The sequence below is a fragment of the Lepisma saccharinum genome, chromosome 8, assembly GCF_977018435.1.
Source record: "Lepisma saccharinum chromosome 8, izLepSacc3.1, whole genome shotgun sequence".
In the NCBI taxonomy this organism is placed as follows: Eukaryota; Metazoa; Arthropoda; class Insecta; order Zygentoma; family Lepismatidae; genus Lepisma; species Lepisma saccharinum.
The window spans coordinates 83448719-83476162 of NC_139236.1; the positions used below are offsets into that span (position 1 = coordinate 83448719).

The 27444-nt window shown below is 35.6% G+C and overlaps 1 protein-coding gene across 1 annotated transcript; it reads right to left on the reverse strand.

Annotated features, from left to right (window-relative positions):
- Positions 1 to 2460: 2460 nt before the first annotated feature.
- Positions 2461 to 26958, reverse strand: LOC145991871 (uncharacterized). Its single transcript, XM_083127907.1, has 15 exons — positions 26859 to 26958; positions 25458 to 25518; positions 23707 to 23721; positions 21827 to 21844; positions 20587 to 20670; positions 16870 to 16896; positions 14263 to 14286; positions 13654 to 13698; positions 11766 to 11810; positions 10469 to 10522; positions 6039 to 6056; positions 5435 to 5464; positions 4793 to 4813; positions 2961 to 2984; positions 2461 to 2483 (listed from the first exon to the last, which is right to left on the reverse strand). The coding sequence occupies exons 1-15, from the start codon at positions 26922 to 26924 to the stop codon at positions 2461 to 2463; spliced, it is 555 nt and encodes a 184-aa protein (XP_082984033.1). The 5' UTR covers positions 26925 to 26958.
- Positions 26959 to 27444: the final 486 nt, after the last annotated feature.

The window sequence follows — 27444 nt, forward strand, 5'->3', positions numbered from 1 at the left end:
CACCTAGGTACCAGCATTTCTGAAACCGAGCGGCTCATTGGCTGCTCTCGTGCCGCTGTTGTGAGCAAGTATTGAAAGTGGTGCAACAATGGGCAAATAACGACACATCGTCCAGCCATGTATCGACAGCAGCTCATTGATGCCAGAGGCCAGCACAGACTTTCGCGCCTTGTTCGGAGCGACCACAAGGCCACAGTGCGAGAAATCGCCCACAGGTACAACAATGGTGACCAGGACAATGTTTCACAACACACAATTCATCGAACACTGGTGCACATGCGACTTCGGAGTCGAAGGCCCAGTCATACCCCAATGCTGACTGTGACTGCACTCCACCGAAAGCAGCGCATAAAGTGGGCACAAAATCATAGACACTGGAACGTGGATGATTGGAAAAACGTCGCCTGGTCTGATGAATCCAGATTCCTGGTTCGTCACATCAACGGCCGAGAGCATGTACACCGATTTCCATTGGAGGCTGTGGCACGTCATTGTACGGTTGGGCAGAGAGAGGCGGTGGAGGAGGTGTGATGGTCTGGGCAATGTTTTCATGGAACACACTGGGGCCCATTATTCCGGTACACCAATCCCTGACAGCTCTCCGGTATCTGGACATTATTGGGAACCAAGTCCATCCCTTCATGCCAACAGAGTTCCCTGCTGGTGACGGCTACTTCCAACAGGACAATGCACCATGCCACACTGCCGGGATTGTGCAGGACTGGTTCGAGGAACATAACAGTGAATTTGCTTTAATGCCTTGACCTACATATGAACCCCATTGAACATTTGTGGTTTGACTTGGAGAAGCGTGTGCATGCTACATCACCGCCGCCTCGCACTGTACGCCAACTGGAGGATCTGCTGTTGCGCTTGTGGCATGAGATACCCCAGGATACCTTCCGCCACCTCGTTGAATCGATGCCTCACCAAGTGGCTGCAGTTCTGCAGGTTAAAGGTGGTCCTACACCGTATTAGGTAGGTGGTCATAATGTAATGGCTCATCGGTGTACAGGTTCATTCATAAAAAATATGTATTGGTTTACAACAATATTCTTAAAACTCTCTTAAAAGCTTACACCCTTAATTTATATTAAGTAATTTAAGAACTATCAGAAACATTGTCAGTCCAAAGTAAAGTAAATAAAGTGACTGAAGCTACGGTTTAAAGTGCAAGCTAAACTGATAATGTATACTGTCAAGGAATTGAACTAGCGATAACACAGTGGTGTACTTTGCCCCATTACAAAGCACTTTCCTTTATGCAATGAGTTCCAATGTTAATATTAATTTTGGAGATTGTTATTCCTTGTTATACAGATGAATATTATTTATTTTCAAGCTTAGAGATGCTTTCAAACTTGAATAGACATATGAAATATATTAAGGTGCTCAGACATTGTTATAACTTAATGAAAGTCATGTGGCTGAACAGGGATACAAGCTGGGACTTTGGCATTCGGTATCAGCGTTCAACCATTAAGCTACGAAGCCAAGTTCTGACCTTTCACATGTTTTTATAGCTTACTAACTTTGTATTTGTTCTTAAAATTCCTGAGATGACACTGGTAATCAGTCTTTTAATCTGCTGAAAGTGAGATGATGACAGAGATAAGCCATTAGCAGTGTGTGCAAAATATCCAGGTTTGATATATGGCTGAGCAACAAGTTTTACATAAAATAATGATAAGTTTTAAAAATGTTTTTGTGAAGAGTTGTGTACTGTGAAACAGATGTTAGTCTTTATTTTATTCCTCACTAAAGCTTAAAAATGCATGTAAATATCACTATAAAATATGGGAAAATATGTGAGGTAAGAGCCACTAACTTATTTTAATAGATATTACTGCAATATTAATCTGCAAAAATATTAATTAAAACTTTAGGTTTAGTGCTTACATAAAGCAGGTTAAAGCTAAAGGTAATGTAATTTTTCTATGGTAGATTTCAATTTCTGAAAATGTATGAAAAATTTGAATGGCGCACTGACAACAAAGAAGTGTTGTAATAGTGTTTATAACTTCATTTCCAAAATAACTAGAAAGCTTAAAAATAGTGTACAATGCCTACAATCATCCAAAACTTAGAATAACATAGTTACCTCCTGAACCTGAAACAAAATTGAAATATTAAAAATTATTTTTTTAAAGTAAAAGTTGGTAAATAAAAATACAGATAGTTTGAGCATGTCAAGATGTGAGCTATTTTTGTTTCTACATAGAAAACATTGCTCTAATAGGATTATATATGAAGGTAAACTCTCAGTATTTTCCATAGAAAAACAAGATTTGGAGTAATAATAATCACTTATGTAAAACTGCATAAGAATATAATTTTAAAAAATAAACTCAGTTCATAAAAGATTGCTTCAAATACAATAAGCAATAATTGAGTTAATATGTTGTTGTAGTATATGTAAATAACTTCCAACATTAACAATGGGAGGAAATGTAAGAAACTTTAGTACTCACCAGCTGCCAATGCTATAATTGAATATAATAAATAAATCAGAAAAGTTACAGAGAAATGTATTGATTGATATTGGAATTTTGTACACTGCTCTATAACAGTATTTACTACCTGTTATTTTATTTAGTTTAATTTTTCTTTCACTTTCAGCTACTCACAATCATTATTATTTATTTGTTATTAATTAATTATTGTTGTGATTAGATGATATTGATGAGGATCAACACACACACACACATACTATACAAAACAAGATCCATGCCCAAGCCAATACTCACACTTTGAACCTTCAATTAGGATAACATGAGATGGCACGTTTGTAAGTTTACAATCAATATATTCAGTTCTTAAAAAAATATTAGCTGAAACTAATATCTAGCAGGTAGAAAAAAAAAAACACTGTGGGGATTCATATTCTGATGATTCTTTTTAAAACATGACTAATTTAACATAAGTCCTTTCCCTTAAATATTTTTTAATATAAAGATTACCTGAAGATTGAGCCATACCAAATCCTGCAAGAAACAGAGGAGACAAATTTTACGGTATTGAATTTGTGTTTGCACGTAATGAAATCTCATAAAAGTATCAAATAATATTTAGTACAGATGAAACACAGTGTGAATTGTTTGCTGATACAATAAAGTACCAATATAAAATTTAATGATATAGATGCCTAATGATCTACAGATCCCATATAAAATTTCAAATGTTCCATGAAGATCTTCAATGGTTTATTCCCAACTTTAATCAATGTACATAACTAAGTTGCTGCAATGGACCTTGCTTTTGAAAAGAAACTTCAAGGCGTACATAATTATATTTATATTTATTATGAAAGTAATAACAAATACTAATACACCAAGTTTCTGAGTATTTTTTTAAAAATACTGGATCAATTAAATATCGACAATTTTGCCAATAAACCAATTCATCGATATGCCTGTTTTGATCAATATCAATAGAGTACCAATTATTCGATCCCATCCTTAACCTCTCGAGTCCCAAGGCCATTTTCATATGTAACCCCCTTGGTCCCGAGCCGATTTTGAGCAAAATGCACAGTTTCAATTACATGAGTGTAGATCGAAGGCTAATTGCCCTAGAAAGATGAGTGATATACCGTTGTACGTGGAAAGAACCAGAGATTCAGACTATATAAAATTTATGCAAATTCGGTGTATATGTGGTGGGGGGAGGGGGCTAACTTAAAATTAAAAACATGGGGTCCCCCTCCCCCCAAAAAAAAGTACATGACAGTGTCGACATGTACATGGAAATGATCGCTGACATGTAAGGAACACAAAAATATTTGCATTATTATCATATGACCAATGTAACGTGAGTTGTACCCCCAAAAGAAATGGTTGGCATGCCACTGATTCAAGCTTCAAAATGCAGCGGTACCTTGAAATGACTATAGATCAGAGACTATTTGCTCTGGATATATGAACGATATACCGTTGTACGCAGAATGAATCACAGATTCAGACGATATATAATTTATGCACATTCGGCGTACATATGGAGAGGGAAAGGGGGGAAAAAATACTGAAAAATACTTTTTTTTAAAAAAATGGGGATTCTCTCCCCCCCCCCCCCCCAAAAAAAAAGGATATGAAAAGTTCAAAATGCACATAGAAATTATCGCTGGCATGTAAGAAACAGAAAAATTTTGCATCATTGTCATATGACCAATGTAACGCGAGTTGAACCCCTGAAACGAAAGGCTTGTATGCCACTGTCTCAAGCTTCGGAATTGAGTGAAATGCAGAGTAACAATGAAATGACTATAGCTCAGAAACTAAATGCCCTAGAGATATGAAAGATATACCGTTATATGCAGAATGAATCACAGATTCAGACGATATATAATTTATGCACATTCAGCATACCTGTGTTGCAACTTGTGGAACACTTGTGCTAAAAAACTAAGGTTTCCTTCAGCGTGCCTCGAAATTCCATTCTCACAATGCTGATTCAACAACCGGTCTTCCCCCTCTCCCACCCCCACCCCCTGCTTGCGCCCACATGGAAAACTTTCATTTTGACATCGGATACTGATGAACAAGCTTCCTTCGAATGCAGTTACCAGGCGGGAGTGAAAAGCATTGCTTTAGAACAATAAAGCCGGTCTTCCTTTGCATAACATTTGCCAGCTGTATTCTCTGAGACTGTTAATTTTATTAATGAACACACACTCACCGATTTTCTGATTTACTTTTGTCACAAGAGAATATCATTTATTTTAAAGTATTTTTTGACTGATGTTAATATTGTGTTTCTGCAATTTCTTAAAATTTGTGTAAAAATATGTTCTTACCTCCACCATAGCCTCCTCCACCTAAAATGCAAAAGAAATAATTTTAAAAATGTTAACCACTTCATCATCATCATCAATATTTGACATGCTTCTGTTTTGACCAGTCCCCATAACTTAATAACATAAAAAACAGTAAAGTACCAAATGCACAGAAAACATGAGTATTGAGTAGTGTTCAGAAACATTGCACTACTTTATTAAGTTTTTTTTTCCATTTCAAGTTTTGTATTTATGAATTGGTTACATTATCAGCTTAGTGTGCGCCTTCTATGTATATAACATTGAATAGAAGAAACCTCTTCTTGGCATTTTCACATAAAACAGCGAAAAGAGTAAAATGTTTTCAAGAACCAGTAGTGCATAAATAAGGTGCATTTGAGTAATCAGAAAGTGAAATGTAATATGCAATAAAATTACTAGAAAAATGAAAAAAACAGGGTAGTTTCCTTATACTTGGTACTATTTTATGAAGATCTTTCTTTTACATTGTGAAGTCCATTGATAAGAAGTTTTAAATACATTTTCAATTCAATTTGTTTCTTCTTGCAATATTTTACAACTGTTATTTCACACTATAGTTGCAATGAACATTTATGATATTCCATTAAAGTATTCTAAGTAAAAATAATTACTGATAGTTACCTGCAGCTAAAGAATTGGCACCTGCATAACCTGTAAAAATAATAGAACAAATTTTGATTAGTGATTGATTGATTAATTTAAAATTGGTGGGTGGGTCGGCATATATGTCCATTTTGCACCCTTCAATGTATACAGGGAAATATCCCCTTATCTAAAATTCTTACTTAAAGTTGAAAACAAGGGGTGTAAGAAGCCCTTTGAGTAAGGTTAAAACTGTGAGGTTGTAAAGGGAGATGTACAAGACAAACAACACATTAAGAAGTAAGAAAGAAATTAAAACTTCTTAACAGACTGTGGAAGAGGCCAGCTTTTCATAAAAATTTAAAAGCATTTGTTAAAACTCTGTCGTCATTTCCCGACAAGGACGACAAACAAACAATTTGGAAGTTGAAAAGTCTTCCTAAGGAAAACAAAACCCGCACAGATTTACAGAAATGCCAATCAAGTAAGTTCTGCGAATATTGTGTTTGTGATGGTCCATTCTTGTTTTATTTTCACTTTATTTATAATGCTATATCATATATGCAAATAAATTTTCTTTTGAACGATCATAGCTTAATTCATATGTTAAATATTACTACTAATAATCCTATTGAGCACGTACCTCCTCCTCCATATCCACCTGAGGATAAACGAGAACAGAGTATAAATGAATTTTATGTTTTAGAAATAGTGTGAACAAGAAAGTTTATGTATTAAAAATATACTGATTTTAATATTTGCATACAAAAGGAGCTTAGAGGTTGATATTTTTCTCAATGCATTATGCCTTTCATGATAGGCGCAAAAGTATTTAATCCATGCCAAAGACTTCCAATATTTGCAATGTAATTATGCACTTATATCGTTAACATCATATTTAGCTTAATATATACATAGACTTCTGAATTTTTATTGAGGATATATTTTTAAAATGTTATTAGTTACAATGTAGAAAATAAAAAAAGAATTTTCATTTATATTTTAAATGTCATAATATCACAAATAAGCTGTTATTTATATTTAATAACCGCACTATCTGGAACACACTATTCAAAAGTGGGACCTACTTTTACACTAATGAGTTCAATCCCCAGTGGTGGAATGTGGTGGTTCGGATCTACTTTAAACTGTAGTTTCAGTCCTGATTAGCACAAAGTGAACTTAAAACCAACTTTTACTTCAGTTTTAGAACAGTATGTTACATAAATGATTCCATTCTGAAAGAGTATCATACATGTTCTTTAATTTGCTGATACATACGAATTATATGGTGTCATGTATATCCTGTAATTTTCTCCATGTTGGTGGACCCCCTTTTTGGTATCGTAATAATGACTAGTACTCAAGGTGCCCGGGGTTCGATCCCTGCTGAATGCAAGGGCTTCCTCTATTGGCATAGTGATAACACTTTTGCCTTGAAATCAAAGAGCCTTGAGTTCTATTTCCAGTTGAGGCACATTGCACAATGGTTCAGATCCCAATTGAAATGCAGTGTTAGTCTATCCGAGCTTCAACCAGATTTCAACTTTGAACAAATGTTTTTCGCATTGTTGAATGATCTCTTTGACCATGCGGAAATTGTTATTTTATGAAAGCCATTCATGATGCATACACAATGGCCAAAATAAATACAAGCTCTCAGGAATAATGTTCAAGTAAGCTCGGAAATCTACAGAGTGTTCAACTGTGATCATGGGCCCAAAAACATTACATAAATTAATCTTATCGTCATTACTCCCCCTCCTGCCATGTAACTCATCCAGTAATCTGATATGTTTGAGTTACAAAGAAATTTACGAATGTGTAGTTACTTGAAAACTAATGTTTTCATACACAAAACTGCGAATGCAGTTAATGCACAATTTCATTCATCTGTTAATATAAATTTATTACTAATTCAATTTAACACTATTACATAGCTACTTACTTTCAGCCAGTTACAAATTTTATTTCTGAAATAACTACAGATGTTCTTCAAACATAGAATTATTCCTAAGCATATTCCTAGATGAGAATAGACTTTGTCAAATTAATTGTTGATAGCTTAAATATGTATTAGAAAGTTTGAAACCAAATTAGTGTTTCTGTCTATGTTAAACCTTAAATTTTGCAATTATTGATGTTAAAGTTTAAAATTCAGTTTTGTAAATCAGGATTCAATACATCAAGAATTTTTAGGAAATAAATCTCGTGTAGATATATGAAAATACCAATTGCAATGTTTTATAGAAGCATGAACAATACTAACACACAAGATAAAATTTTCTTTAGATTGTAGGTACAACTAATATGTGCCAGTGGAAATATATTTCCAATGACAAAGCAGAGAATGTGGAACTTAAATGGCCTTCAATCATTAAGAATAATATTCTTGGCAATTAGTTTAGTTTCAAATATGAGGGCAAATCGAAAAGTCTTTGCCACTATTTTTTCTCAGCCGAAATATTAGCGAGATTGAAAAACTGAGATACACATTCAATGTAATAGGTTTTTCTTGAAACGGCCCATTTAACTCTCGGCTGTTCCGCGGTATGGCACTGCTGTCAGTTTGCAAAGATGGCTGTAGTACTGAACACGTCCACGTTGTATGAGCAGCAAAGTGTTATTTGTTTTCTATGAAGCAAGGGACGAATGCCCATCAAGATCCATAGGGAAATGCAGCCGACATATGGGTACAAGTGTCTCGCTTTAAGAAGTGTGCGGTGGATGGGGGTGTTGTGAGTTGGAAATTGGCTGAGAAGACCTTCATGACAATGACTGGTCGGAGCATCCTCGCTCACAACAGAAAACATTGCCATGGTGATGCTCACGGTCTTCTGGGATCACCAAGGACCACTCCTGCTGAATTTCATGTCACGAGATGACACCATCAACGCTAACAGTTATTGTGGCGTACTCTCATGCCTGTGAGCTGCCATCAGAAAAAAGCGCCAAGGGATGCTCGATGTGGACAATATGGTTATCCTCCATGATAACGCCAGGCCTCATGTGGCAAATAGGACCATCGACAGACTTCAGTCATTTGAATGGGAGATTCTGGAGCATGCACCCTATAGCCAGACCTTGCCCCAAGTGATTTCCACATGTTCGGTCTGCTGAAGATGTTCCTGGCAGGACAGAGGTTAATTTGCAATGACGAAGCGAAGACCGCTGTCTGGCGATGGTTACACGATCAACCGATCAAATTCTACAACAGCGGCATCTCCAAACTAGTGCCGCAATGGGACAAATGCCTGAACCGCTGTGGTGCCTACGTGGAAAAATAGTGCAAGGTACATAGAACAATTCCTATATTTTGATTTCCCTGCATGTTTATTATTTCGGCTGAAAAAAATTGGGGCAAAGACTTTTCGATCTGCCCTCGTAGGTTTGCTGAAATTATTTTGCAAATAAGCAAAAGAGTTTGCATTTATTTACATTCAGTTGCATGCCCCAATATTTTGCAAAGGAGCACTCATGACAATAAAAGGAAAATATTATTTCTTTTAGTGCATTTTCCTGAAAATATACTATTATTCCTTCATGGCAGAATGAGAGCCCCAAACCATCGATCTTGGAGTGAAGAACACACAAGTATGTATGTATGTATGTATGTATGTGTGTCATCAAAATATTTAAATATATTGTTACAGAGGACATTATGAATGGCATTTGCACATTTTTGACATTTTCAAAACACTGTATAGGTTATATTTTTGGAGCATTGGTGAACACAACTGATAGAAGTAGGAGTGTCAGGGTATTTTTAACCATGATAACTGCTGCAAACTAAATACCTTAGAGAACTGGACTAAACTCCGTACCAGCTAACTGTAGACCAGGCGAACGAGAACAAGTCTCTGCACAAGTAGTGACACAAGACTGTTCCACCAGTGAACAGTGAGAGAAACGGGATTGTGTAATGGGCGATGGGAGTTACCCAATTTTCTCCTTTGCTGCTATGCAGCATTGCAAACTTTTGAAAAAGATAATACCGAACGCACATGGCAAACTGACCGTATTTTTGTCTCCAGGTCCGTAAACGATTGGTTTAAGAATCTCTTAGGGAAATATTAAGGATGAAACTGCAAGAGCAAATTTTGACAAGCCATGCATTTAGCGTACGGGCTAAGGTCTGGACCGTACATGTAGGGTCAGGACCATACATTTGGCAACACTGTGCTTTCAAAACTCGATTTTCCTCCTCCTCTACCGATATGTGCGGCCCTGCTCTACAGTTAGATGGGACAGGGTATAGTGTGGCATTTATGTAAAATCCATCAATGCATTTCAAGATTAATGTAAAGATGATTATCACTGTCCTGCTAACACTCCAAATTTTGATGTTATTTTCAAATTTGTAACTGAACTATATTTTTGGAGATTAAGAAATGACACCACTTGAGCTACAATTCCGTAATGAAGATTTTGTAATAGTTCATGAACTAGGAGGACAGACCACCATCTAGATCCTCTGAGCTGAAATTGTCCTAACACCTAGATACCTCAAAGGACTAGTCTGGTTTTGCATTTAGGCAAAATCATTTCATTTTACATACTTTATACCTACTATAGTCACGGACACTCCTGCGTTGTAACAACCCCATTGACTTAGTGACTTAGATGTACGAAAGAGATTTTTTCACTAGATACTATTACAATGTCACATCCATAACAAACGTCTTTTTCACAGATATACTACTACTTCTCATTTATCTTAAGATAATTGAGTCACACTCATTAAAACATTTAATTAAGATTACATTTACTTTTATGATTTTGTTGTTGTATGAATGGATGAAAAGCACTTTCTAACAGGTGCACCACTACAATAAATATTAGAATTTGAAATTCTTTACTTGTAGATTATGTTCAGTCTGTGGGTGCTCTGCCACCACAGTATCCATAACTGCTCAGATAGATGAGGAAATGTATCAAAGACATACATAGGACATGGTAATTAACATTTCAAAAATATATTATTGTGTGTTTCACACTAATTTTGAATTAAGTACGTAAGATGTTAAAATTCCCCTTGTCTTTAATTCTCACGAAGCATGATCATAAAATTACCTGTCTGTCTACCCCTGGACATAGCATCTGTCTGAGTGGCTGTATATCCAGAACCTGCAAAGAAAAAGAATGGATTTATTAGATACTCGTCTTATTTCATAGCAATAAAAATGCAATAAACAAATTTCACTAAAAAGTTTGTTCCTCAAATTATCAATAACCATCCATTATTCTTCCCAGGGGATGAAAAGATAAGCTAAAACCTTGCATACTCTTCAAAAGGTGTATTAGAAATGAACAGATAAAAATGTATCAGATCTGTTCCATTCTGTTTGTGGCACACAAGCATCCTTAGCCCATCCCTCTTCCTGCCAAAACCACAGCATACCACGGTTGACAGTAGAAAGCATTGTCACATCTTTTCTCTCCCTGTCCTGTTTAAGGGGGAGTGAGTGGCAAGATGCTTGGTAACTCGGAACATGCCTGCCTACATCCCTAGATTTGATTGGTTGAATTGGCTTACTTTCCTTTGCTTTTCAGACACTTTTGGCTAATCGCAAAGATGAGGATCAGGCATATAATGAAACTGATAAAGGGACGCTCGCAAAGAACACCCATTCCCAGGATGGGGTTTGAACCTGTGCTAATCACTCTGCCACAGAGGCCAGCACCCCCTTCTCCCCAGATTTATGGCTGTGGTTTTCCTTTGATTGGGGGAAACAGAGGACATTTAACGAAGTTGAGGACTATTATATGTATTAATTTGTACCTTTGAATCGTATGTATGTTTTTAGCTTCTATTCCTATCACCTGAAGAAAATTAACAGGATATTATAAAAAAAAATTGAAGATCAGACTTTCGGGTATGTATCTGTGTCATGTAAGTCTCTCTCTCATTTTATTTTTTAGAATAAATTACATTCAGTTTTCTATTATAATTTTTATCTTTAACCATCGTTTCTGGCATTTCAATCTCTCTCACAGAATGGTGTTTTGTCCAATAGATCAATCTCTATCACAGAAAAGAGAATGATGAGGTGTGTTCCAGAAGCCAATTGAGGTGCTCTTTAAAAATGTTTATGTGCACAAAATAGAGGCAATGGAGTATGGTGTATCAAAATTGAAGCCGTCTAGAACCTAGTTCTGAATTACAATTAAACAAAGCAGTACAATGTAGATACATGAAGCCTTGGTAGAAATGTGATATTTTGAATGAACTAGCTAGCTCTGCATATATGGACCACAATCTTGTAATCAGTAGTTAGTTATACTATTGCTATAATAACAATATAATATAATAAAAGGAAGACTTGTAGATCTGTATTACAAATATCAAAATATTTAAACTTTTACATACCAGTAGCTATAGATTGAGTCATAGCTGCTTGTGAAGAACCACCTCCTGTAAAATAATAAAATCATATCCATGAAAATTATATGCAAATTTATTACACAATATGATTTATTACATAAATAGCTTCTGAAAATAATTTAACTGTTTTTAATGCATTTGTGAAGATTCTCATAGTGTCCAGGACCATGTGATATGTATTAATCTTGAGCTGTGTTCTCAGAATTGGCACATTTTGACAATTTTCAGGATTAGATATTGAAAATCACACTAGCTTTCTGACATCACTTCAGTTACAGTTTGACATTAGAATATTTAAAATTCAGAGTGTAATTTAGCAAGGGCAGGATCTGCAAGTGCAACTAAATACCAATTTAGTGACCACTGTAATTGTCTTTAAATTTAGAACTATTGAGTTGACTTTTTTATAGCAGCTAGACATCTTCAAGCACTTGTCTGAGCTTTCTTTTCTTAGCAAAAAAAATAGATTTTACATAAAGTTTGCAAAATATGTGCTCAAAATATTCTTTCATCAATCCCTTTTACATTACAAAATGCCATGAAGGCATATGAGGGTTGGGGAGGTAGGGTCCCACACATTCAAAATCTCTGCCCGAATGTCAACACAATGGTTCAGTCATCTTTAACCTCCAGGGTTGCTCCTTTGGGTACCCATTTATTAGAGTAAAGCTGCTTTACTTTAATATTTGCAACATGAAATCACCCACCCTGGGAACAGCAAAGTCTCTCAATTGCAGTTCAACTGGATCACCTTCACTCAGTACTCAAACTATTACAGTTATACAGTGCCTTTTTTAGTCGCCCACAGAATGGCGATTAGCTCGGCGGGAAGTAAGATCGCATCTGCCGGCATTTAGACCCACAGATTTACGCTGACTTGCCACTGGTCGGGTCAGTGCTTCATTATCCAGAAAGCTGGTGTCCAGTTTGCACGTGTTTGTGAATTGTTAAGGTGTTAACAAGTGTTTTAGTTTGTCTTGCTTTAGTTTATGTATTACAGGTGCTTTTCTGCAATCTAATAATGCCACGCTATCTGTACAATTTGAAACAATGAATTTTTATGAAAGACTCTTACCTCATTACGGATTCTTGTAGGGACGTTAAAATACGTTTTGTAGCACAATTCCCAGATGTTACTGTTTCACACGGAGACAGTGTTCGGATACTTGTGAACAAATTTAGGTAATCAGGGCCTGTTCTTGATAAGAAGCAAAGGGTAAAACGGCGTGTGCTTAATGAGGAGAAACATTGAAGTACGTTCAGAAATCCTTCCGGCACCTTGCACAAGAAACAGACATTTTCATGACAACTGCATGGCAAGCTATCAAGCTTTCAAACCTGAAACCATACATTAGCAAAATTGAAAGAAAATATCAGGAGGGAAATTGCAGCAATTTTGGAAGAGGAGCTGATTGTGTTAGTGATGCCATCCGTAAATGTGTGGATGCAGGAGGACATCATTTCCAACACCTCGTGTAACAAAGTACATGCTCATTTTAATTGTAACTGTCAATGTAATTATACAGCGGCTCCAGTTATGCAAATATTGCATCCTGTTTGCCGGCAGACGCAATCTTACTTTTCGCTGCGCTAACCGCTGTTCCGCAGGCGACTCGACCGGAAAAGACACTGTATTTATTTTCTGAACACCTTTCCAAATAAAATTTATTTGTTACTTTATAATAATCTAATATATTTTCATAAGTGCTTATCAGATTTTCATGATATCGAACATGTAACCCTCATTGAATATGTAAAACTGTAATTTTGTATGAAATGATCTCGATATCTATCTCTCTCTCTCTCTCTCACACACACACACACACACACATATTCTCTCTTAAAAAATTAAGGCAAAACAGTATGTGCTTACCTATTGAACCTCCTTGTGCCTGTGTACCTACCACACCTATGGAACCTGAAAAAATTGTACAATACAGTATAAACAGTTATTCCCTCTCATTAATAACCCCTACCTCTAAATTTTCAACTCATAGGCATTAATAATTGAAAATGTAAAACATTCAATAAAATCAGTATTCAGCCAAGCTTTTATCCATAACCTTTCAGAAGGAAATTACTATAAATTTCATAATACGTTTCTTCTGAATATGAGTTTGTCTTACCAGTCTCTTGTGCACAAAAAAATGTTTACAGTGTACATATAAACATGAATCTATTGCAATAGCAAACAGAAATTCCAAAATTCATTAGTTCATTACCAAAATATTTTGTATGTCATAATTATGTTTGTTTATGTTCATTTATTATATTTCCACAAAATTGCCAAAAAAGCAAAAAAAATAGTCTGGATAAATTATTGTAACTTTCTAGGAAATGCTGAACCTATGAAACTCGCCCTATTCAGCATCGCCCTATTCAGCAAATAGTTAATTTTGCTGAAAACAAATATTTTAATGCTAATATAAGCCATAAATTATGAAAATATGTTTAGAAATAAACAAATAATAAATTCCCCTACCTGCTGCTACAAGTGAGGTTGTACCTAAAAAAGAATTGTTTTACGTTTTAAATGTAAGCAATTAAAACATATGTTAAGCAGGAATTAATCAAATTAAAATATTTTAAAATTTACAGATTAAAATATTTTGTTGGTTACCACACTTCTGTTTCATATGAATTTCAAATAACATAAATTAGTCAAATAGACTGTAATTTAATTTATGGAAGTATGTTTAGTTATCTTAAGAGATCTTCAATGACTATTTGTGATAGTTTATGAAATTAGCATCAAAATTGTTTAATTCCTGTGATGGTAGCATATCAGTATACTGACTAGGATTCCACTCGCACAACTAAGAAGCTGTTTAACATTATTTTCTATTAATTTCGGTAGCCACTGCCATCAGTGGCGTGCCAAGCAACAACACAACGAATTCCAATGAGGATGGTGGCAGTGGCTACCGAAATTAACAAAAAATAATGTAAAACAGCTTCGCGGAAAACATGAGTACCTTAATTATCTATTACCGCGTCTCTCATTCCCATAGTATAAGCAACTAAGATGTTGAATTATCTTTAGTTGGGAGAGGTGTCATCGTAACAATCCATAAATAGGAAAATGACAATATGAAAAAAACTCCAAACCACTAGACCAGCCATTGTATCCCAGACAGGAAATATCTAAGGAATGCCTTGTCAGACATTGCCTAAACTAACCAGGTCATCACGTTGTAAACATGTAAACAGGTGTAATCGAGGAAGAAGCTACAGACTGACTTGGCATTACTTAAGCAAATTCGATTGCAATAAATAAGCGGAACAGCGGCGATGAGGGACCAGTCAGATCAGATCGGTCAGTGAGCTTTGGGCAGTACAAGCAGTGAGACGGTTGTCAGTCAGACTCTCTATGCAACGTACAGTCTCAAGTACAACTCTTCACTGCAGAACTTCTCGTCTAACAGACAGAAACAGGTATACCTAATCATTATGCTGGTCCAGTCTTTGAGGGCTTAAAACTCAAGTGTTGTGTTTTGCCATTCACGTGTGTATTTATTACCTCTCACACGTTACCATTAAGCTCTCCATGAATAGCGAGTACACCATTGTTGAGGATGAGTGATGAATGAGCTACACTACCCAGATTTGATCCCAGTCTCATTGAGGAATGTGACGTTATTTTCTACCAATGTCTTTCTTACATAAAAATTCCTTCTGGAACACAAGTAAACACTTGTCTTTACAAGTTATGTAGGGGATGCGATTGATTTATCACTACTCTCTTGGTATCATCTGAAACAGGTATTTTTGATTGATATTAGTTTGTTGGTAAAATTACAAATGATTTACTGATTCAATATGTCTATAAATAGACTGAAAATTAGTGTAAAATTCTGCCATTTTGTTAGTATTTATATGGATTTAAAGGTATAATTCATATAACCTTGATTTATCAAGTAAGTGTCTAAAATAGATAGTTTCATTCCAATAGATGAATCCTTTCCAATACATGGTTAATTTATAAATTAAAGAGATGAAAAAGAAATTCAGGTTCTTCACTGAACTTTTGGAATTCTATACTGCTGGACAAAATAAACCGGACACTTGCATTTTTTGTGATATGGGTCGATAAAAGCTCTGATTCTAGGGCTAACTAAATGTTGCAGAAACTGAATTAAGTACGAATGCATAAACAAAGTCCGAGCCTATGAATGGTGCATATGGTACTACATGATCTGCCGAACATTCTGTAATATACCTGCTAGCTGTTATTGCAATTCAGATGTCAAATATTAAAGTGTCCGGTTTTCATTGTGCAGCAGTATATATCTGATCGGTATATCAGTTATTGGTATCACTAAATTTTGTCTATTTTACCAATATCAGCAAAAATTTTCACTTCAGTCTATTCCTAAAATTAAGCTTTAACCATCAGACTTTGCATAAGCTAGCAATCACACTTAATATCACCTAAAATTTCCAGTTTTTTATCATAGATTTATTTCCCTGACTTTTCCAGAACTTTTAGTGTTGTGAGACTCCTACATGTTTCTAAGTAGTGTACTGAGTGAGATATGGATGATTTTATATTGATTGATTTATTTTACTTCTGCCATTTTGGTTAATCGTGAGGATAAGGAGTTTTATATTATTATGGTTTAATGAAAAGGTAATTTTTATATAATTCCTCAAAAGTATTTCGTTGCACCAATGCCAAAACTGCGAATGTGGAAATTTTGATTTTTTTTTATCTAGTGAAATTTCTGTTGATAAGATTCTTATGCTAACTTATATAACCTACTAAAGAGCAGTCTAAGTACGTACATATTTTACCGATGATGACATTTACCAATGTTATTATTATTAATTATTATTATTATTAATAATAATAATAATAAAATGCTTTATCTCCAAAGTAAGATTTAGTACATTCCTGGTTTTGTCATTGGTACGACGATTTGACAGCAGTGAAATAGGAAGTAAGATGTTAATTTCTGCGAAGTTAAGAATGTGTTTCATCTACTATCTCGAATGATGCATTACAATAACCCATTTTACAGCTGGTTTTATTTAATAGCTCATAACTTAGCACACATGACACAATTCACAGTTACATTTTTAAACTCACCTGAATATGAATCATCCTCCTCACTGTCTACAAGAAAAATTCTTATTAGTAGAAATCCCACACCAATTGGTGGTGCAAACAGTGCATGTGCTTATGAAGGGAATGTCATTTACATAACCAAATATGTGGAAGCCTTGGGCATAGATCATATAAATAAGATTCACATGTTGTTTTCGCCAATTAGATCATGTTGTGTATATAATTTTAAATTTCATTTCCAAACTCCAAAGACACACACTCTAAGTCCAAGAAATTTGGACTTAGCTTGTGTTTAATAAAGATTAATTTTTCCATAGAGATATAATCAAACAATGCAAACATTGTTGCCAATTGTCTTCATGTTCATGGTAAATATATTTAACTCTGAAACAATAAACTATTAAAAAATTATACCTTAGAATGCTTAGTACTGAAAAAAGGACAACATTAATAAAATACAGAAAAGTACAGTTATTGCATAAAATTATCAATCCAATGTAGTTGTAAGGTCTATTGAAATTACCTTACAAAAACAACAAATCTCTTGAATTTTTTATGTTACAATTACCTTCCTTCCTTACATCTATACTAAGACACTTCATGCAATTCTAAAGTCTGTTAACTTTTTAAAAATAAACACTGAACTTTATCAGCTATTTCTATCATTTGTGTGAATAATTACAAGCATAAGTGACATTCTTTTCCTTACATAATTACTTATGTTTGTCTATTTATTATTACAGATATAGCAATCAATTTGTTCTTGAAAAAAAAACATTGGCTCAAAAATGATATATTTCAAAAATGATATATTTCACAACAAATTTGTTGCTCTAATCAACTACTCCACGGTGCCCACCTGAATTCTGTAATATGTTTTGCTCCATTTAGGATACTATTTGTAATTTTTGACAAGATGGGTACCTTATGTGCTTGAATTCTACCCTGGAATGGAATGAATTAGGGTGCGTCTGCACTTGAGGTCATTTTGCAGCCTTCAATATATTCGGGGAAATATCCCCTAACCTAAAATTATGACTTTGAATGAAAAATTAAAACAAGGGGTGTAAAATGCCCCTTGGGAGAAATTAAAAGTGGAAGGTTGTAAAGAGATCTGCACTAGACAAACACAACACATTAAAAAGTCAGAATCACTAAAAGCTTTCTCACAGACTGTGGAAAAGGGCAGCTCTTCTCAAAAAGATAAAAACACGTGATAAAACATTGTCGTCATCGCCCAAATGTCATTACAAATGGCTGTGAATATTAAAAGCCTGTCGGAGGAAAAAAAGATCGGTTCATTCAATAAGAATATGACAGACACTTAAGACAATATCACAAATACGACACATCATAGGATCCAGCCCCTGCAGTAAGTGACCGTGTGTTAGACAGCTGTGTCCAATACGAAGTCAAGTAATAAGAACTTCTTCACAACGAGAGGGACGGAGGAATGCCAAACACCAATGGTGGGCTTAATAGCATGAAGCTTGTTCCCCATTTCCGCATTCTACTCTTCCTGCCGGGAATTCAGCAAATCCAGAGTCTGCAACGCGCTGGTCGAATCACTGTACACAAGGACTTTCTTCAGACCATTGATGTCTGCAAAGTCCATTGACTTTAGAATGTCATACAACTCTACCGTATAGATGGAACAGGCAGGTTGTAGAGAGTAACTGGAACTTTGCGAGTCTAGGACGAAAGCACAACCGACTGATTTGACTGTCTTGGACCCATTCATATAGAACACATTAAAAGAGGGGTGCTTTGCACGAAGTTGTAGAAACCACAGCTGGTATTCGACCATTGGTGTTTCTGCCTTTGGAAGGGCAGTCAGAGAAAAATCGATAGAAGGTGGAGGAAACTCCCAGGTCGGGAGACACGGAATGAGTGAAGAGGTGCCAGGAAGATCACTGTCAACACCAAGTGTAGACAGGATCTCGTCTCCACGAACACCAAAGGGTCTAGTGGCACTATGTTGGAGCTGATAGCTTGCCAGCCTACTCTCGTCTGAGACGGTATAATATGAAGGATGTCAGGGCATCAAGCAAAGATGGAGGAAGTAGTTCACTACCAGCCACTGTCTTCGCAGAGACAGCGATGGCTCAGATGCCTCGACGTACGAACTGGCAACTGGACTGGTATGGAAAGCACCACAACACACAAATACTAGCATGGTGGACGGTGTCTAGGATGTGAAACCTAGATGAACAGGCAGATGAATAGACAACACATCCGCAATCGAACTTCGACTTGATAAGTGAACGGTACAGGAGGAGCAGTACAGTACTATCAGCAGCCCAAGAAGTACGAGATAAAACTTGTAAAAGGTTGAGAACTCTAAGACAAGAGAACTTTAACTGGCGAAGGTGAGGTAGCCATGATAATTTCTTATCAAAAATGAGGCCCAAAAAGCGGACCTCATTCACGAAGCACAGTGGAGATTTCCCCATGTACAGGTCAGGGTCAAGATGACATGTACGCTGATGGCAAAAGTGGATGCACATGGATTTCTCGGATGAGAAGGTGAAACCAGTTTGGGAGGACCACTCAACCAAACAGTTTATCGCCAGTTGGAGTTGATGAGAAGCTGACCCTCCTTTAAATATTAATTAGTATATGGGTACAAAATCACCTTCAAATGGATGGAAACCTCCAAAACGTGCGAGGCCCCAGAGCCCACCTAGTATATTGGAAAGGACAAGTAACGTCACGTCAGTGCCACGTTACCTTGTAATTAGCATTGTCACCTCGATATGCCCTCCATGTCGAGGAAGGCCATCCCCAAAAATGATGGCTGCTCAAGGACCAAACCGAAATCCCCGAGACCACGTTCGCGACTGCAACTACCCCTGCAGCCAACACTGTCCCATCGGCACGTGCAACTAACACCTTGGGATAGGTTTTTTTTTTATAGAAGTTGTCTCCTCTACTAAAACCCTTAGTTACAGGGAGGTTTAATGGAGATGGAGATGAATGAAATGATGAAAAACCTCTCTACTGAGCCCCTAGCCACGTCAAGGCAGTCCCATATGGAGGGGCTACCCTGGAATGGCTTATTGGGTTTGGGACCATTCTTATGAAGGCTGCTGCTTTGATTTTTCCTTAGTTTCCAATTTGGTTCTTTGTGTTACTCACAAAAAAATATTTTTTGGGAGGTGCCGTGGAGTAGTTCATTAGAACAACGGATCTGTTGCAAAGTCACAGGTCTGTCGTAGGTTCAATTCCCACAATCGGCAAAAGAAATTTCACATGAAGACAAAAGAAGAGGTGGTCTCTCGAAATGCAGTGTCGTCTGAAGAAGAGCCTGTTAGAGGGTGGAAACGTTACGATTTTAGTGTATATATTTCTTTATACTATAAAATTTTGCCTTGGTCAGTATTTTAATGTTTTGTTAAAATAAGTATAGTTTAAAGGACCAGACAATGGATAATGCCCAATTAACATTGCATGCTAATGTGAAAAACTAAATATGCTGACCAAGGCAGTAATTTATTTTATTAAAAACATAAACTAAACGTAACGTTTCAACCTTCTAGCAAGGTCTTCTTTTAGTTTTTCATAATCATGGAAACAAGGCTTAATGGTGTTATAATGCTAATGTGGAACCATTGTCACCAACATTCAGAGAATGTTGGTATTGATTCAAAGTAGTATCAGCTCAGACCTAGACATAATACTTCTCCCATTATAATCAAATACTGTGGTCTTTCATTATGTCACATGTCGATTCCATACCTGCAGCCGCACCACTAGCTGCTCCTGCTCCTCCATAACCACCTCCACCACCACCGCCAGCTGCCGCTGCACCCGCTGCAGAAGCTGCAAGAGAGTGAATGGAATTGACTAAGTCCTCTATTTGAAGTTACTTTTGAAAAGCAAATTCCCTTAACTTACAACAGTACTCACTCATGATTATAATTTGGGTTCAGATTTATAGGCACAAAAATCTTACAAAATAGGCAAGTAGGTATAGTTGAAGTCCAGGTTCGAACACAACTATACTTCAATGAAAGCTCTGAAAGATCAATTCCCTCTGTTACAGGAGTAAACAACCATCTGTCACATCCACGTCGAGACCAGTATATGCTCCCCTCAAACCCTTCCCACCAATAGTGTTCGTTTAAGGAGCTGAAAGCTCTTGTCAAGTCCATGTGGAGTAAATGAGATGTTGCCAATTCAGTTTCTTTAGAGATTTCTTAACATGAGGTTACAGTTGTGTTGTCTTTGTTAGGTTATGTTATTGTATTGTGCAATTTTCTCAATACAATGTGGATACCTTGGGAGTATAACATCGCAGTAAATGAATGGATGTCTAAACACTGCAGGTTAAAAGAGAGAGCTCTTGAGAAAAACATGCTGGCTCGAAACCAGATAAGCATTCGGTCAACTTCCTCTCGAGCTGTGTCAAAGATACCAAACTGGCGTTTGAATCAGGACTTCAACTTTACATAAATTAAGAAAATAGGCACATAAAAGAGCACTGTTATGCAATTTTCTTAGTTGCACGCTTATCGACTTAAATTTTATGTATTTAATTACATATATTTTCTCATTTTTGTTACTTTTTTGTTGCTTTTGGCTAAGCATGATGATGATGAATAGTTATTAAATGAAGTTGTTAAAGTGACTTTCACAAATATTTAAGATAAAAAAATAGCAAAAAATCGTGGGTATTAGCAAAAAGGCAAAGCAGGCATTCATAGACGCTACAAGGTTTGAGAATCCATAGCTGTGCATGGATGATGATTGTACCAGCATTCATTCTCAAAATAAAAAGATAGAAAATCAATCTAAAATAACCAAACTAGAAATAAGGTACTGTTATACGATGTTGTGAAGAATCACAATATGACCTTTATTTTTTACAATTACTCGCACAACCAACAATAATAGTATAAACTTTTCATACTCTCAGAATATAGGTAGGACTATTACTCAAAGGAATTATACATTAACAGATATTTAAAGCACTTACCTGCATCATTGTAAATAGCTGGAAAGAAGAAAATTTATATTTTTAAAAATAATGATTTCTTAATGAACATATGTTTACTCTCAGAAACAAAACCAAAAGATAAATATGTTACAGTTAAGAAAACAACTATTTTAAGGTGAGTAGCACTTAGCAATTGAAACTTGAAAGTTGTTAGCTACAAAAATCTTGCTTATTTTTCTAAATTTTGAACATCCTAACCATAGTTGTAGGCAATGGCATACAAAGGATTTTTGTTAAAGGTAGATACAGCTGTAATAGAGAGGGGGGAGGGTATTTTTTTTTTTTAAGTAGTCAATTTTATATAGTCATATTTCCTGTTTTTGATTTTCTTCTTGTTTCAGGAATTCTGGGCCAAATTCTGGTACCCTTAGGCCATTTCTTTTAGGTTTAATGAGATTCTACGAAGATATGAAGCATTTGAAACTTGTACTGCAATGAAGTAGCATGCTAGTACAACTTGTGTTTTTTATGCATACAATTTCATATTCATGAGTAGATTTACATCTTTTCAATAATAGCAATGCATTCTTAAGTTCGTGAAATACAAAAATTGCTGACATCAAAATATGGATGTATAAACACACTTGTTATTATGAACTATTTTTTTTTCAATGAAATCAATGTATTAAGCTACTACAATATATGACATTCATTTATACCTGTAAGCTCAGAGAATTTTCATGTCAACTGTTCCTTCAAAATGTCTCTCTCAGAAATTTGTATTTTTAGAGTGGTACAATTCTCTTCATCGTTATTATAGAGCGACCACAAACAAAAGAACCTTTGGTGAAAAGTCTCTGTGCACCTTTCCCTTCTTCCGTTCAACTTGGGCCATAAGGAAATGCTCCCCTCCACACGGAAGTACGGTGCACAGGAGTTGCGGGTCTGCGCAGGCTTTTTTGCTTGTTGTTCCACTATACAATTTAACTCTTTTAGCAATGACATATATATATATATATATATGCCGATGATATCGTACTGATATCAAATACACCTGAGAGACTTCAGCAAGCAGTGGAAGAATGGTATGAAGAACTTAAAAGGAAAGGCATGAAGATTAATATAGAAAAGAGTAAGATCATGCAGGTGACTAAAGAGGACAAGGAAAATGAAGCCCTGAATGTAATATGCTGAGGGAAACAACTAGAGAAAGTAGAAACATATGAATACTTAGGAACTATCATAAGTAGCAGTGGGAAAATTGATCAAGAGATAATGAATAGGACAAAGAAGGCAGCATCAGCATATTATCAAATGAGTAATACTTTAATGGGAAAAAGAGAGATCAGTACAAAAACAAAAATGCACCTCTACAACTCAATTGTAGTTCCCATCATGGGCTATGGCACAGAAAGCTTAGCACTCCAAGATAAACATCTAAGTAAATTTCAAGCAATAGAGATGAAATATCTTAGAAGAACAGTGGGGAAAACTCGAAGAGACAGAATAAGAAATGAAAGATTAAGAGAAGAGGTAAAACAAAAGAAGACAATGACTGAAGTAGTAGAGGAACGCCAGCTGAAGTGATATGGACATGTAAATAGAGTGAATGAAGATAGGAAAGCCAAGCAAGTGATGGAGATGAGGGTTGAGGGTAGAGTAGGAAGAGGCAGGCCAAGAAATACATGGGAAGATAGAATAGAAAAGATAGGATTAAAATATGGAAAAACTAAGAACGAAATGAGAAGAATGGGTCGAGACCGGACGGTGTGGATGAGATGGGCAGAATGAGGTACCCAACGCTTAACGGCATAAGGGAATGGAAGAGAAGAAGAAGAAGAAGCAATTACTTAATTGTGAGCAATATCTGAGTATGCATTGTCAGCAAGACAAAACTAATCATCCGACAAAATACTTACACCCATAATCGTAACCTGAAATAAAAAAGGTAATAAATTATTATTAATTTTACATAAATAAAATATTTTTAAAATATATTTTGTAGGAATGAATTGTTTTGAATTTTTTGCAAATAGAACTTGTTAGAGTGAAGCTTTCAAATGTTAGACATGAACAAAAAATTCTTTAACAATCATAAATCATAAAGTTCTTTTTGAGTCAATTTTTTGTTAAGATGGACCAATCTGTACTGGGACTACAGTTTAAATTAGAATTTGAAATACAGAGCAATTGCCTCCACCAAAGATATCGAACCTTGGAGCCCTTGATTACAAGGTGACAATGTTACTACTATGCTATTTGGAAGGCATCACAGAGGGCAGAATTCTTTCAAAGAACCAGGTTCTGTCAGAAATTGAAATTTTAACATTTCACAAGTGCACTTAGAAATAGAAGAAAAGGCGATTTGAAAAATCTCTGAGTCAATCACTATAACCCTCTCAATGAACAAATGTGAGCAGATAAAACTCCACAATGTAACCTGGTTATGTACCTAAAACCATGCAAAGTAATGTTGAAAAATTGTTCCATTTTCATCATTAAAGAAAACAGGTTAGTCACCATCCGAAAGATGAATCTCAAAAATTGGTTCTAGAATTGGGGCTATTTAAGCTAGCTACTCAAATTTCCCAGGAAAGTACATCCAAAACAACTCTTCAAGAACATTTTACTTTTGTTGAAATTTTTGAACATAGAAAAGATAGAAATATAAAATATTCTGATACTGCTCCCCTTAATGATCACACATATATTTACCTAAAACTGAGTAAAGTTTGATAAGTAGTCCTTCAATAATACAGTGTTAATAATAAAAATAATATATTCACAAATGCATCCAAAACCTCTGGTTCATAACACATTGCACTAATCCCTCTGCCATACAGCTTAACATTGATTGGATGTAACTACTTTAACCCCTAAGGCCGGGATTTTAATACCCAGAAGTCTAGCGCCTGGACCATAATTTTAAACTCAGAAACACGGTAGATTCGGACAACATTGTTTAAAATGCTGAATCTTCGGAACCACTAATGTAATTCAATCGAAACTTTCAACATAAGCAAAGTTAAGCACTCACATTATGTTGTTACTTTGCCTGTGCATCAGTTCCTGTTTCATTCTTCTTTTGCTCTTAGAAGTCCAATTTTGTGTGAAACACCTTGAAGCATGTATCAAGTCTAAATCACTTTCCTCGCTACCTGACAATAATCTAGAGGATGAATCATCGTCACTTTCTTCAATAATTTCACGAATGTTGTCACTTACAAGACCCTTCAATCTGCTGCTCCCCACCATCCTTTTTTATGAAAAACTACCACAACAAGGGGCAAACAAAAGTAACTTTCGAAATATGTTTGCAAAAGGGCACTAGGTGGCAGTAAAATACAGTCTCAGTAGCAAGCAGAAGAAAATCTGATTCCTTCCATGCCAATAGATGGCATGGAACAGACATTCATTTAGAACCATGATGTGGATGTATGGTAAAAAGCACCCATGGTAGAAACATGTAGGTCAGTACGCTGTACGTCAAACCGGCCTTAGGTGTTAATAAAAACATTTTTTTCATTTTTATATCCTGAAGTAAATCATAGAAATTAGGACAATGGATGCGCAAAGTAGCTCTTAGTTCTTTTACCACAATTTTTACTTATGAAACTCTATATTTTGTAGACAGTGAAATCTACATTATAACAATTCTGTGAACACTCACCTAATGATCTAACTGAACGTGTATTTGCATCTGGTATCCTTTGACTTAATGATGAGGATATCTGCGGAACAAATTACAACAGTATTAATTCAATTGCAACAGTATCTGAAATTCTCAGTGTGAGTTAAAATAAGGCAGATTTGAAGTGGAATTTTGGAAGTTAGTCCTGAGTTTTCTGCCACTATTTGCTAATCACAACGATGAAGATGGGTGATGATGATGATGGAGGGACACTCACAAATTACACCCATGCCAGGAATCGAACCCAGGAACTTGGAAAGTAAAATGGAAAGTCAACCACTTAGCGCCTTGCCACCAAGCCAGCAATAAAAGGCTGTTCAATTATAATGAGTGTCAGGATTTGTAACGTTTTGTAGGGGGCAGGGATGCATTAAATTGTAAACACAGCAGTGGATATAGAGGGTCTGAAAAGTTCGTTTTGAACAAAACATCATTCACTAGGTTGTGAATTGGTCACTAGGATGTAGCTTCGGCACTACAGCAGCTGATAATAAGCAGCACTTTCGAACTCGCCACCAAGTTCTGACCTGGACATGCAAGTACTTTGTGACTGTCCCTTCATCAAATTTATTTAATAATCACTCATTATCATCATTGCAATTAGCAGAAGGTGGCAGAAAAGCAACATAGAATACACTAATTAAAACTCCATTTTGCAACAGCCCTCTAAGGGCCAGAGTGACTTTTTCCTTGAGTGATGCATGCTTTTAATGACCATAGCCCGTTACTACTTCTTTTCAAGTAACTCCCCTATTGTCTTCACAATGCTGGGTCAACACCGAAATTTTGGGGGCTCCCACCAGAAATTGAACCTAGGACCACTCACATTAAAGGTGACAGCACTAAACACTAGGTTACACCGGAGCCCTAAAATAAAGCACAAATGCCAAAAAAAAAATAGTACGCTGAAGGCATTTTGTGCATTCGGGTTTCATCAATGTCAGCTTGTTAACATTTCCAGTGGCAATTTCGGAAACGTGCACCCTCAGACAATGGCATTCACAAGTTGCTTGCCCAATGTCAGGATACAGTGTTTATGTGTAAGAGATAAAGTAAACACTGTTTTTAGTATTAGAAGGAAAAATGAACCAGATCACAGAATGCAATAGATATCTGCAGAATGACAAAAACAAACGCACATGTTGAACATGTCTAATGCACGTTATAGAAAATAAATATAAAATTTTAAAAACTCTCAATCACATGGCAATTTTTTTAAACCTTTACATTATTTTTTGAATAGAACAGCTAAACATTGCTTAAAATTCTGATGAAGTTTTCAAAAATTCCATGATGGTCAAATTATTGTTATAACATGAAAATAATTTTATACTTTCAAATAGTTGCAATTTTTCAAAAATAAAATTATCTTTAACATACCTGCAGAAATGAAACTAATATAAATAATTTTAAAGGATTCTTCTTAATAGTGAAAGGACAGGACATCTTACAGCTGGCTTGTCTGGCAAGACAATGTGCCACATCCTCATTCTCTAACATCAATTATGTTTACATTACAGTTAAACAATAAGTGAAGTTTAATAAACTTCTGCATTAACAATTGTTTTCTAAGTGCAACAAAGATGAATGTTAAAGGTAAATTTAACATTCTCTTAGTAAATATTTAAAAATGCAATCATGATTATATCAGCCGTAAAATATATATTTCTAAGTTCAATTGAAAGGCTATATTGTATGGAAAAAGTAAATAGTAACAATTTGCAAACATGGAAGACTTTAAATTATGATTCTACCTGGTTATCAGGCAGTTTTGTTAACCTAAATATGGATCAAGACAATACTTTCAACATATTTATTCCTTTGGAATTTATTCATATTTCACATTGGTTAAATGTAGCTACTTCACAGGTAAAAATATCCCATTAAGATCCACTGATGCATCTTGAAACAAAAGAAAAGATTTTGCCCTACCCTGCTATTAAAACATTCAGAAATATATCAGATT